The sequence below is a fragment of the Amblyomma maculatum genome, chromosome 3 (genome assembly GCF_055883805.1).
Source record: "Amblyomma maculatum isolate TAMU_Amacu chromosome 3, ASM5588380v1, whole genome shotgun sequence".
In the NCBI taxonomy this organism is placed as follows: domain Eukaryota; kingdom Metazoa; phylum Arthropoda; class Arachnida; order Ixodida; family Ixodidae; genus Amblyomma; species Amblyomma maculatum.
Genome location: NC_139346.1, coordinates 148,448,162 through 148,462,185, shown reverse-complemented (window position 1 = coordinate 148,462,185; position 14,024 = coordinate 148,448,162). Strand labels below are relative to the sequence as shown.

At 44.9% G+C, this 14,024-nt stretch overlaps 2 protein-coding genes across 2 annotated transcripts; both read right to left on the bottom strand.

Annotated features, from left to right (window-relative positions):
- Window positions 1-327: 327 nt before the first annotated feature.
- LOC146196369 (uncharacterized) lies at window positions 328-3,620 on the bottom strand. Its single transcript, XM_084596978.1, has 2 exons — window positions 3,579-3,620; window positions 328-1,080 (listed from the first exon to the last, which is right to left on the bottom strand). The coding sequence occupies exons 1-2, from the start codon at window positions 3,618-3,620 to the stop codon at window positions 328-330; spliced, it is 795 nt and encodes a 264-aa protein (XP_084453104.1).
- Window positions 3,621-12,458: 8,838 nt separating this feature from the next.
- LOC146196368 (uncharacterized) lies at window positions 12,459-13,331 on the bottom strand (the record flags this gene model as incomplete). The annotated part of the gene is made up of 1 exon (XM_084596977.1): window positions 12,459-13,331. A coding segment is annotated over one exon (873 nt), but the record flags the coding sequence as incomplete, so codon positions are not given.
- Window positions 13,332-14,024: the final 693 nt, after the last annotated feature.

Here is a 14,024-nt window from a genome sequence, read left to right as displayed (position 1 = left end):
CCTGGATTGTCTCTACTTGATGATTTCTGAATAAATAAGAGGAAAATAACAGGGGTCATAAATATTATCACATCCATGGCTGAAAAGTGCCATGCTTTGCGAGTTGAAAACTTCGCTGTCTATTATCAATTGCTAACGGTGCCACATCAGATCCATTTACTGCAATGCTAATATTGAGGTTACAGTTGCCCTCATAATGGCACGAAAAAAGGAGGACCCTGCTCATAGCGCTTCTATCAGCCTTATATTGCTGCTTGCGAAAACGGTGCAGAGTTGTTCGAGCATGTTCTACGTTATATAATAGCCGATCCGGTGAAAATGGCGTGGCTACTTACACTTCTTCTTGCGGAGGAGAGCGCCGTAATGGAAGGGAGAGCCAAGACCATAGCCGTAGTTCAGGCCATAGCCAAGGAGACCATGGCCGTAGCCGTAGTTGCCGACACCATAGCCGAGGGTGCCAACACCGTATCCGTAGACTGGGGCTGTGTGGTAGGCGGCAACAGCTGGGGCAGCGTGAGCCACGGTGGCGACAGCTGGAGTGTGGTGGACGGTGGTGGTAGCAACAGCTGGGGCGGCGTGGGCAACGGTAGCGAAAGCTGGGGCAGCGGCGTAGGTGGCAACAGCTGGAGCAGCGTGGGCAACGGTGGCGACAGCTGGGGCAGCAGCGTAGGTGGCGATGGCTGGGGCAGCGGCGTAAGTAGCCACAGCTGGGGCAGCATGGTAGGCAGCAACGCGAGTCACAGCTGGGGCGACAGCGTAGCTAGCGACGGCTGGAGCAGCGTGGGCGACAGTGGTTACGGCTGGAGCAGCGGCGTAGGTGGTGGCAACCTTGGTCACGGCTGGAGCCGCAGCGTAGGTAGCGATAGCTGGGGCAGCGTGGTAAGCGGCAACGCGAGACACAGCTGGGGCGACGGCGTAGCTAGCGACGGCTGGGGCAGCGTGGGCAATGGTGGCGACACTTGGGGCGAAGCCGGTGTAGCCAACGCCGTAGCCACCGTAGCCGAGGCCATACCCCAGGCCGTAGCCGGTGTACCCAGCAAAGGTGCTGGTGGCAAGAGCCAAGAGGACGCACGCACGGATCTGCAAAAAAAATGAAAAATAATTTTACAAGGGGAATTTTTTCTAAATGAACTGAGATGGCAAAACGTTCTTGCCACTAAATTATATGAAACAGCCTTTTAAAACACATGTACTGGCGCTCATGACTTTTGGCAGTCCAACTGTCGGCAGAACTTTTTAAACAAGGGGTGTGAAGAAGGCAGGTTAAGGTCGTTGTCTCATTAGGGGGCAACAAACGGAACTATGTCGTCGTGATAGGCCAGGAAATTGAAAATTTGGCATATTGATAGGATGTGGTGATAGTATACATGAAGTATGACTGCTGAAAATAGCCTGTGCGTGAGCCCTAATGCGAATGGCAACTGTTTTGTGTTCATAAGCGGTAAACAGTTAAATTACAGCAGACATATAAAGCGCCTTACGGGCTGTTTATGGGCAAGCATTGAAATATTATTTTCTCACAAATGCGTTCTTTGTGAAAGCTTCTTTATCGTTTTCTGTTTTATTTCTTCCCCAATTGTCCATTGTAAGACAAAACCAATTTTTTTCCATTTTGCCACCTGGAGGACCTTGGCAGATGTTATCTTGTTCTTGCTTAATGAAGTTCTGCGTATTGAAATGGCTGTTTCGATTAGCCATTGCAGGTGGCAGTAGGCTGGTAGTTTTTGACGCCACATTTTATCGGATGTTCAGTATTCCATCCTATTAAGATTTCTAATGTTTTCAAAATATTACGTCTTTAGGAGCTTAACGAAATAGTTATCGATAAACTGGTCGAGAGCTTGCTTCATCTGAATATTTTTCCATATTTTCGTGAAATTCTTTTAATTCGTCTTGCGTAGGCGTTGCCGGTTGCTTTGCTTTCGTTGTTATTCACGCTCCATGATGCCATATGTTGCGCATACGATTCCTGGATAGGTCACCAAAAAACAATGAAGTGTCTTTCCAAAGCGCCGGTAGGTCTACTCTCCGCTCAAGTTGAACAAGGAACAAGAAACAAGTTCAACATTTAAGCTTGACTCTAGTTAGGTCACTTATTGAACTGGACGCATTCGCCACATTCACAGTTGTGATAAATGAACGAAATGTGAAAACTATTCAACCAATCTAAAGAACTAACTATATAAGATATAAGCCCTCATTTTCTAACGTAAGATGCTGCTTGAACTATTGTGCTGTTAAATTGTTAAACAGGGGTAAACTTGTGAAAACGGAAACAGCTTGTCGAGAACTCTATCTTCAGCAAAAGCACAGTTAATTGAAAAATCCTTGTGCTCCCATTGTTACGACGCCTTGGTTTAGCTACGATAAGTTGCAAAGAAGCTGCCTTACCATGGTTGCTTTTAGGGTGGTGTTGAGCCGACTGCTGACTGCGTTGGTTCCTGGAGCCATTTTATACATTGCCAGGTGTAACAAGTTTGTATACCCTTTCTCATCGACAGAATCATAAATTTACACTACATCAGTGCTTGCGCAGAGAATGTCCAACTAGAGAGAGCGTGGAAAGCAGTGCCCTATAAACATCTTCACATCGCGTCTTAAAGCATGCGAGGTCATGTAAGTAGTATAATATTAGCAGTGCAATCACCCCGATGGCTGCGATGACAGGTGAGCAAAAGCATTAGGATCGGAAGATAGAGCTCGATCTCCACCAATTTACAACTACGGTTTTCGGTACATTTTTCCTTCTAGAATGAACGTGACCGCGGTATTGACATAAAGCAAGGTAGAGCACGAATTGAGCGCCAAGGAAAGTAAGGAGTAGCTTGCGGGAATAGCACGGGTGAGGTCCGGCATGTATTTTTCTGGCGCTCGCGTGACATCCATTCGAAATTTACAGATCAGATATGTGAGGCCTGTTAGGATGCCTCGAAACAGGCAAGACGATTAGCGATTTCAAAGGTAAAAAATGAACGCTGCTCGTTCAGATAGGAAACCCAAAATCGCGTCATTCTCAACAAATCGATAAGACAATAAATAGGTAAAATCTAAATAGGAAGAACTTGCATTGACAGAAGAAGCATTGGTCATTGCAAGGAGAGATACAGGAAAATAATTTTTGTGGTATTTACTTATGTTTGTGTTTTTTTTTCACGAATATGCTAGTAACACAGAAAACACTTCAATCGTCCTATTCTCTTTTTTACAGTATAAAAACTTTCATCAGCTCCTGGTGGCCAATTCAGCTCAAGAAACTGGTTGCACTCCCAAGGGAGTAGAATTTCAGGTATCAAATTCACATGTTCGCCTAAACCGCAATATCATATTAGGATCAATACCTAACAAAACAGTCAGCTTTGTGCGAAGTTCGAGTCTCGCCTTATAGGCACACAGCTGCTACCCGTAGTTCTGTTTCTTCATGGCAAGAAGCAACCTTATGCCGTATTTTCTCGATTCTAACCACCCCGCGAATTTCGCAAAAAAAAAGTTGAAAAAATTTGTATACCAATTTAAGCAACCCTTTTACTGCTACAAAGAAAGCGTTTACAAGTATTCCAGCGCACTTATTTCTCGCTCACTTGTGGATCGGGAGCTTTCGGAGTCCCGAGGTGGCGCTGCATCCGTAGTGTGATTAGTGTGATCGCTGGCTTCTTGGTTTCTACACTACATTATCAGCGTATCGTCGCGTGGGCCTTGTATGGGTGGTCATTCGATGGAGCTCCTCATGTTGCGCAGGCAACGCGAGCTCCCGTTGCTTTGTTTAGTACCCGCTGTCTGACAGCGTAGCGGAGCTTGGATTGACTTTGAAGAGGGATGCAACATCTCGTAATCTCAGCGAACTGTAATCGCGTTTGCCGGAGGTATTTGCCAAATAAAATGTTTTTTTTCTCGCCTCTGTCTCGCCAAGATATCGCCGCAAAAACGTACGGGGGAGGATAATAGATTTTTCACTTTCCACATTATAACCATGGAAAAAGGGAATACTTAGAATCGAGTAAATACGGTAGATGTAAAAGCGCCCCCTGCTTAGTAAAGCTAGCTGAGTAGAGTATGTAATACGTATTCTTACGTATTGGTGACGCCTATCTCCGAAGCAATCGAATGGCTGTCGCGACCATCTAACTACTTCACTTGCGGGACAAATGTTTTTCTACGTAGTATTACTTCATTTAACTGAATTCTGTACCAGCTGGCCTCTCTCGCCCCCTCTGAAACTACCTTAGCTTATCCGCACGCCGCTTTTTTTGCCAATCTCTGTAAGCTATGGTTTTCTCGAAATCTATTCTATTAACTAAGAGGTCCATCTGGTATCTTGCATAATCATTATATACCACGTCACTGTCAATTATCAGTTTTCATTTTAACTCTTTACTGTTAAGTGGCCTCGTTCGCAGAAGCATGTATCTCTGCATCCCTCGAATCACTGCCCATATCACTTTCCTTTGCAGAACTCGCTGCGTTATCCTTAACCTAAAGAGCCCATGGAAGACTAAAGAACCCATGGAACACTATTGATTAAAGCTTGTAAACGTGCACGAGAAAGAGGTGCCCCATCAGTCCACTCCCCAGCCCCCAAATTTTAGGCTAACTTAATTATCACCGAGCATATCGGCGATTGAAAATTATGCTCTCCTCTCCCCCTTAACTTAGTACTAGACGGCGTGCAAGAAATAAAAAAGAAAACAAGTTGCGACGGCGACAAGTCAGGCCCCGTCTCGCTGCGTATCATGGAAGCATCTATTGAGCGGGTGCATCCAGGAAGCCCCAATCACGTCATAGGGGAGGTTTTCGCACAGGGATGTTTCGCCCAGATGGGCTGCAAGGGGTCGCCGCGAGCAGTTTTTTTTTTAAGATAATTTGTAATTACGTGCTCCGTGCAAATCTTTCAAACTTGAGTCTAAGCCATTGCTGATAGGCGCGGAAATGCAGGAGCGTAAGCTGTTATGTTTGAATGCTGAATGCGTCCATTTCCGTGCTCGTGATGACGCGCTCGTTGCACGGGTTGCTTCGTTTTATTCAATGCAACAAAGTGGCGTCCCTCTGCGACGAAGCGGAGTCTCTTTTCCACGAAGTGGCATCCCTCTTCGATCACTGGTCCGGAGGTCTGCAACGAATTGAAGTGGCGTGTTCTGCGTCGATGTGGCGTCCCTTGGCGACCACTGGTTCGGCCGCCTCGGCCCTTCGAAGATCGCCCTCATTACGGTTTCGTATATCAAAGGTCGTCGCAGCGAGTCCCTCACAAAGCCGGCTCTTAACTCATCTAGTAAATATTATATCAAATTGTCTGCTACCATTGAAACCCTCTACGCCAGACGGTTGGGTCACAATTATGAGGGAAATGGTATATCTTAGTGGTCCTATCTCTTTACCCGTCCGGCTGGCTGAATGGCAGCATGGGGGCACCCGCTGCCACGGCAGCCGCACGCTCTTGAAGGGGGAACCTGCAACGCGTGGTGTTGACATTTTGGTTTCCCTCCTGAGAAAACTGGAAGCAGTGTTCACCACTATGGGGAACACTGCTTCGGAGAACTTCCTAGCTCGAGGTCTTCATAGTCACGTGATACATTCACCATCTTGAATTTGGAGCCGCCGACAGACCGACAGAAATCGCCAAACGTGGGAGGTAACAGCTTACACTCAAACCACCTGTATAAATTTCTTGGATTAGATTTTTATCGCGAATTGGATTTCAGGAAGCCCTCTAGTTCAAATATTTTACCGAGAAGACAGCACCGCTATAAATGATCCTCTTGAACAATATCGGCAAGAAGGACCTCATGACCTTAGATTACTTAAGAAATACCCTCCAACCCATTTTTATTTGCCTAGTTGATTTACGGTCGGGGCACAAACGTGCACTGGCTACTGGTAAAAATACACATGTACACTTACACTTACAATGCTTAAGTGCTTATAATAAACAATCATTTCCTTCTGGAAAGTCTGAACAATGTATTAGTTTTCCACATAGTAACTTTAGACCCATCATTCTGCTTCGCTTGCCGTGGTCCTCCATTCTTTCTCTTGTTCCTCCCTTGACTTGCATTGCCATTTAATTATTTAGGGAATGAAATGTCACTAAGACGATCTTCCTTTATTGTTATAGGCGGACATTTCCTTACAGCGCTGCAAATTCCTCCTCTATACATTCGACGTCAGCATTACAGGATAGGACATGCCGATATTTAAGTCGTTCTTCAGGTCTTATGGCTTGCCAAATCTAAGGCCGAACTAGTTTACTCAGTGACTGATTAAGCAAACATCTCTTAAGCAAAGAATGTTAAGCCAACCAGGTAAAAATTTATGTCTTAGAGATCTGCTTGCTTAAACTTGAAGATAATGTTCGCGTTCTTTAATTCATCGCCTTGCGCTTTGCGCTAGCTCTGACAGTTGCGCCAGTGCTCTAATATGAATGGGGTAGTTCTTAATGACCTGTTCCGGCACTTAACTGGCCTAGTCATTTTTCTGACCCGGTAACCTTTCGCACCCTACACGGGTCATGCACCTAACGTGGCGTCAAGGTTTTACAAAAGGCAACAGCTGACCAGTATCTACCTTGAAGCTTTTTCACTTAAAATGGGTCTGAATGGGATGATACATATGGGGTTTGGCTTTAAAGAACACAGAGAGGCGTTTGAGCTCACTTCCAAAGATCCTTTCGCAAGCTTGAAAAGTTCAAACTTTTCACACAACAAGGCGGCCTGACTCCATTTTGCCAACTAAATGTCCGCGTGATGGAATTGCTGTCGCGTGCTTATTAATAGGCATATGCGAGGTAACAGGAGCACGGATTAGGAGGCTAAAAGGAAAATAAAATACACTCACGCGAACACGCATACGCAAGGTGAGCGGCAAACGGGGGTCATTATGAAAGTCGCGTCATGACCTTAAAGGCGGTGCCTAAGTGTCCCTTCAATTTATTTCCGTTTAACAGATCCTTAAAGCTTCCTAGTCATCTTACCCAACCTGATTCTGCTAAAGTTACAGTTACGATGCAGCTGCGGTATACGTTTCGCTTGATAAATAATGGCAAAGTGTCATTCATGATTTTTGAGCGCCCACTAAATGCGTTCAAACCTGTTAATATTTCTGCGATTATTGCAGTATTGAGGCCTGGTTCAACGGTCAGTTCACGTCCTAAGTGGGTGTATTCCTTCCTAACTTCTAGCACCTTGCTATTTATCGAATATATTGTTTCCTTTTGTGACTTTTGTTTAATTAACATCACTGTTTAGATGGGCGACATTTCGCCTTTGCCTGAAAGTGGTATTGATCATATTGTTTTGTGATTGGTACCATGAGCTGCTTAGCCAGACAACAGGGGCAGCTTATTAAAGAATATCGAGGTACTCGTCATGAGCTCTGATCTCCAACTGTTACCAGCTCTCGTCGACGATTCCCAACTCTAAACACGCAATAAACAGCTTGGGCAGAGAAAGTTTTCATGCTTCACATTTATTAAATGTGATTTTGATACATTTTCGTAAAGTATTGTTGTATGTGTGTATGCGCTATATGACTCCTATATGGCTCCTCAACAATCAGCTCCGAAAGACTTGCATGACAGCTAGGTTTTCGACGGAGAAAAATGCTGTAATATACAGAGGCCACGCAAGCATTGATTGGTTATAATTCTGCACATTTTTCTATTAGATTGATGGGGTGAAAATGGTTTTCGCTCGAGTAACCGTTGCGATTGCATCCCTGGTGTCTTTGATAATTGAACTCTAAGAATGTACTGCTATTGAGTACCCTCTTCCCTGAATAAGCATAAGTTCAGCATTTTTCAAGAATTCTAGAACGCTCGAGGTCCTACTGCATCGCGTTTAAAGGATGGCTAATATTTCTAACACAATGTCTTCACCGATCTTCAACAGATCGGCTGCTAACTGTTAGCCGAATTATTCCTCTGCATTGCTATACAGACATCCTGTTTCTTCTACTTCTTTAGTTACCGGAGGAGTGGCGAATTGTTCTGCATTACGTCCATTTGCCATTATCGTTCTGGCCGCTTAGACTACTATACAGACCTGTGTAGAACTTTTCAGTTTAGGGGCATAGCCAAGGCAGGTGTTTCGGTATCGGAACACCCTGGAAATTTTGTGAGCGCTACATAGTCTACCTCCGTTCATTAGAACATGTTCGATTTCTTCCCTATTAAATAAACTTCATTATGTCGTTCGCCTTGTCTTTGTTGATGAACCTTATTCGCTCTGCCAGTTTCGTTTTGAGATCTTCTATCTCCTCAGATATCTAGTGTATAGCTATGCTACGGCCTACTGCTACTGCGTTGTCAGGAAAGATGTCAGAAAAAATCGTTTATTTCTTTAACACTATATATGGTTGCCTCCCTGGATAAAACCGAATAACTTCTCGCTGAGGGATCTTAAAATCGTACACTTTTCCTGTTACCTCAAACTCATTGATCAACTTGCTTGCTGCTATTTCCTTCTATTAGTTATTTAAATATCAGCTAATTTTGAGACATTGCAATCCTATGCTCTCCGCATTGCAGTCTGCATAGCATCACCATTTCCTGCACAAATGCAGGGTTAGCCCAAAACAGAATGTTCACAATGCGAAGGCATTTGTAGCCTCGTGAGGGGCGTCGAAAAGCGCGTCGGCAGCACGACCGGCAGAGCGCGACAGCAAAGTGTATCGGCAGCTTGTGGAGAACTCTTGTCATAACAGTGCGTCCACATGAACTGTCAGTTATCTGCTGCATTGGCAGTTAATATATAGAACTAAATTTATTATCCATATAATCAGAATATGACCACCTGGATTGTGACCTTTGAGACTGAATGGCCTATCTCCAATATTTGGCCCCCCATACCCTCAATATCTGAACTCGTCAGGGCCGGCCCAAAATCGATTTCTAAACTAATTTGAGTTGGGCAACTTCAGTAATGACCTGCTAATTGACATGATCTACCCCAGCGTTTTGTCCGGGACGTACAAAAAATTACCTCGCGAGAATTTGACCAAAATAGTGTCTAAGTGTGGCCAACTCAGTTGTGACTTGCAAATTTAGTCGGACCATCCCCGAAGGTGGGCTCTGAATTGTGAACTTTCACGCTATGTTGCATGTTATCGGTAACGATAAGTGTTTCTATGTGGTACGACGGTCTTGTTACTAAACATGATACGTGATGCGTGTCTGGAAAAGAATCTTATGTGTCATCTTGGGTGTGCCCAGTTGAAGAATCTGCTATGTACAAAGGGCGTGTGATAGAGTAGTTTGTATTAGTCATTTGATTAGTTATGCTTCATGATCCTGCAAGACACCATTCAGCAAGCGGCACCATACAAACAGAAAGTGGCGTCACATATTCTGGAAGTCAGACCATGAAAATGTGCCCCAAAACACGTCGTTCTGATTGGCTTCTGTGTGATCACATTTCTTCACATATTCACTCAAAATACTTCACAGGATCCATTTCAGACCATTAAGTAAGGAGAGTAGCAACTGGAAACTTATGCAGAACACGATTAAACATAAAGAAATAGACACAAATGAAACATATTCTAATATGATGTAGGTTTAACGCATACCAGACGAGCCCGTTTTTACTATTGTCGCAGTGTTGTCGAGCTTGTATTTTCTTCCTTTACGACTTATTCTTTATTGAGGTACCAGTCGTTGTCTTTATGTTCAAAACAACGGTTCGTTTATCATCGAGTCTCAAATTTAATAATGCATCGCCTAACTGACGCGAACATTGCAGCACCGTTTCTTTTCATTTTTTTCTTTCTTTCTTTCTTCCTTGCTTTTTTTAATGCAAAAGCATTACTTTTCTATGTTCTCAGATTTCTGTCCGCAGGCCGCGTCCTCAGGCCACGTCCGCAAGCCGCGTCAGAAAACTCGTGTCCGAGCAGTTGTGAGTAATTGAGAAGCGGTAGAGAATAATTAGTGGTGTCAATCGATAGAGGGTGACGCAATGTTGTGTGTCCAAAAATACAATTAGGCCGATAAGATGATTAGGTAATGAATTAGAGGCAAAACACGCAAAATCGTGTCCGCAGCAGTTGTGAGTAATTGAGAAGTGGTAGAGGTTAATGATTGGTGTATATCGATAGAGGGTGACGTAATATTGTGTCACGAAAAAATTATTAGGCCAATAAGTTAATTAGGTCAGTAATGAGGTGCAAAAATATAAAAGTAAAGGCGAAAATGGTCTCATTGCCACTGGCTTGGCTCCACATTTGAATGCGTCCGATATTAAATTAATTAATTAATTAAATCAGTCAGTTAAGGCGACGTCAAGGATGCAACGTAGCGCAACCTGAAGTCGAGCCAATAAAGGGCATCTGAAGGGATTGGCGCGAAATTTGAGTGTACCAAATACTAAAGTAGTTAATTAAGGCAGTCAATTAGGGTGACCTCCAGGATCTGACGTCACGCAACCTGACGTCAAGCTAAAAAGGGGTATAGGAAGGGATTGGCACGCAATTTGAAGGTACCAAAGACTAAAGTAATTAATTCACGCCGTAAATTAGGGTGACGCCAAGGATGTGACGTCACGCAACCGGAACTAGAGCCAAGAAAGGGCATAGGAAATGATTGGCGCTCAATTTGAAAGTACCAAAGACTAAGATGGGCAAACAAGAAGGGAATTAATGTGACGGAGAGAATGTGACGTCACGCAACTGGAAGTAGAGCCAAAAGAGGGCATAGCAAGGGATTGGCGCGCAATTTTTAATGTACCAAAGAATAAAATGGGTAAAAAAGAAGGGAATTAAGCAACTAGAAGCAACCAACAGCAGCATTCGTACTTTCGCACTACTCCAATGCAGACTCTGCAGGGCTCTAACTTTTTCTTCCTTCCTTTCCTTCATTCTTTCTTTCTTTGGCACATCACTGCGGCTGGCCTGACGTTCTTCCACCCTTTGGCTACAGCAAGCGCGAAGCCCTTGTCCTAGGACCCCTTACCGACTCGCCTTACATGCTTCTACTGGTCTTCTTCCTAAGATAATTACTTTTCGTAAAGTTTATTTGGAAATTGGGAGAAGATTATGCTCCACCGTTGCAGTATGACGTCAAGGCTTTGATGAGTCGCGTCGGCAGCTTCGCTTGAGAATACTTACTAACGTACATGGCATCTGCTTCTGGATTGGTCGCAAAATCTTTAATGTTTGTCTGTAGTAATTCACACATACACACATAATCATTAGTACAAAGTGGTATCCTACCAGCTGATGAGGGAGATCGAACTGCATAGATGTAAAACCCGCTTTAACCAAGCCGTATAAAAGCGCCGGTGCTCCACATTAGTATCATACCTGATTGTGAATCCAAGGATACCATCCGTAGTGATTCTTCCAATTCAGCAATGTCGTATCATGTAGTGACTGTACACAATCTCCCAATAGATCCTTACCCGGCTATTATACCTACAAACTACAATATGCCTAGGCTTCTAATGGACGTAATAGGTATATATATATATATATATATATGCCCAGCATCGCTGGAAGTTGAAGAAGACAACGATCAGCAACAGTGACACAGAAGAAGACAAAGTGGTAGCAACGTTTGGTGTTAGAAGGAGGTTGACGCTGCTGTGCTTCTGTGCTTTGTGTGCTGTGTCATCCTGGACTAACCTTCGTGGACTAACCTTGCCACGTATCTGGTGGAGGTGCGGGGTATTGCCACGTATGAATATATATATATATATATATATATATATATATATATATATATATATATATATATCATATATATATTTTCTTGTTCCTTCCCTGTTCCGTTTCTTGTTCCGAAGGATGCCAACTTGAATAAGTATTCGAGGTGCTTCGCGAATAATTGCGTGATGGGTTTCACAACTTTCTAGATCGTCTCTCCCTTGCAACAATTTACTACACATAGGCGGATCGCAGCAGTTGCGCTCAGTTCCTCTTGCGCACAAGTAACTGAGCTTGTTTTAAAATGGTGAAAAGCTCCTACGAGAGCGTTTGCATTTAGGTGAAAGCACCCAAGAGTTTTTTCCTTCTCAGTAAAGAAGCAAAAGGAAGCAAACAATGGCATCTTATTAAACATACAATCAAGATTAAGTATAGATCCATTTATTTTTCTTCACTGTGATGCCCGAGGACAGATGGGTTGACTCTGGAGCCGGCATAATCTCTAGGTATCTGTTTTGATAATTTCTGAAATAAAGAGAGGGAAAAAAGTCATGAGAAAAAATGCTATAGACAGAAAACGACAATGTCGTTAAGGGAGTGTTAACGTGCACTTGGTTTTCTATCATTATTGTTAACTTAATAGCAGAGGATATGCATATTTTGCTAAATATAAATGGCGGTACACTTTTCCCACAACAGAGAACAAACAAAAATGGCTGCACAGCTGGCTCGTTAGTTTCGGAGACCTAACAACGGGGCCTCTGAAATACACCCCAAACATCCCTAACTGGTACAAGCAAACTGTTCTCAAAATCCCATAAAAATAGACTTGGTTACTTACACTTCTTCTTGCGGAGGAGGGCGCCATAGTGGAATGGAGAGCCAAGACCGTAGCCGTAGTTCAGGCCGTAGCCGAGAAGGCCATGGCCGAAGCCGTAGTGGCCGACACCGTAGCCCGTGGTGCCAACGCCGTAGCCGTAAACTGGGGCAGCGTGGGCAACAGTGGCCACAGCTGGGGCGTGGTGGACGGTGGTGGTGGCAACAGCTGGGGCGGCATGGACAGCAGCAAAAGCTGGGGCAGCGGCGTAGGTGGCGACTGGAGCAGCGTGAGCTACGGTGGCAACTGCTGGAGCAGCGGCGTAGGTAGTGGCAACCTTGGTCACGGCTGGAGCAGCGGCATAGGTAGCGATAGCTGGGGCAGCGTGGTAGGCGGCAACGCGAGTCACAGCTGGGGCGACGGCGTAGCTAGCGACTGCTGGAGCAGCGGCGTAGGTGGTGGCAACCTTGGTCACGGCTGGAGCAGCGGCATAGGTAGCGATAGCCGGGGCAGCATGGTAGGCGGCAACGCGAGTCACAGCTGGGGCGACCGCGTAGCTAGCGACTGCAGGAGCAGCTGCGTAGGTGGTGGCAACCTTGGTCACGGCTGGAGCAGCGGCATAGGTAGCGATAGCTGGGGCAGCGTGGTAGGCGGCAACGCGAGACACTGCTGGGGCGTAGGAGTAGCTAGCGACGGCCGGAGCAGCGTGAGCAACGGTGGCGACAGCTGGGGCAGCATGCGCAACGGTGGCGACACCTGGGGCGAAGCCTCCATAGCCAAGGCCGTAGCCGTAGCTACCGTAGCCGAGGCCGTAGCCCAGGCCGTAGCCGGTGTACCCAGCAAAGGTGCTGGTGGCAAGAGCCAAGAGGACGCACGCACGGATCTGAAAAAGAAGTAAGCGTTTTTAGTCTGGGAGAAACGTTTCTCAAACAGATTAGAAGCGGGCATTCGTTTTATAGCTTTAGTTTCAGAAAACAGAGGTCATTTGCGTTTGTCTATTTAAGATGCAATGCAAAAATTAACTACGTAAAAAGGCGTAGAAAATCAAAGTCGCTGTTTGCTTGATGAGTGTCTGGGACGGATAGTTCAAGTTCAACTGCTGATGTACCTACCGCGCATTCACGCCAAAACAGTTTATTACGTGCGTAATACTGATAATGCTCATTCGCTCATTACGTTTTGGTGTTACGAGCAAAAACAAATACGATTGGGTGCCCACTCTAATGATACTTTTCATGGTTCATTCTCAGGAGGGTGCTGCTGCTACGTCTAGCATTCCATATTGCTCTCTGAAGGCTGGCAATCATCACTAGCTGTGAGCCTTGGCTTCATAATTAATGGAGAAAAATAGCAGATAGGGTAAAAAAGAGGCAAAGTAACTGGTCACGAGAAATAGCCGCAGTTTACATTGGCTTCAGTACGTTTTGAAAGTACAGCGAGTGCTGGTAAAGCCAAAGTGAACTTAAGCTTTACGGCACTAAGACCACTTCTCGACTCACACATGGCCGCAAAGTTAAGAGTTGCGATGAACGAGACCACGTAGGAAACTGATCTGATAAAAAGCAGAAATATTTAGAGGTTT

Excerpts from the sequence above, each read along its gene's own strand:
- LOC146196369 (XM_084596978.1), bottom strand. The coding sequence starts at position 3,620 with ATGCAGCGCCACCTCGGGACTCCGAAAGCTCCCGATCCACAA. Across the intron at positions 1,081-3,578 it reads CGAAAGCTCCCGATCCACAA|ATCCGTGCGTGCGTCCTCTT; the intron begins GTGAGCGAGAAA and ends TTTTTTTTGCAG.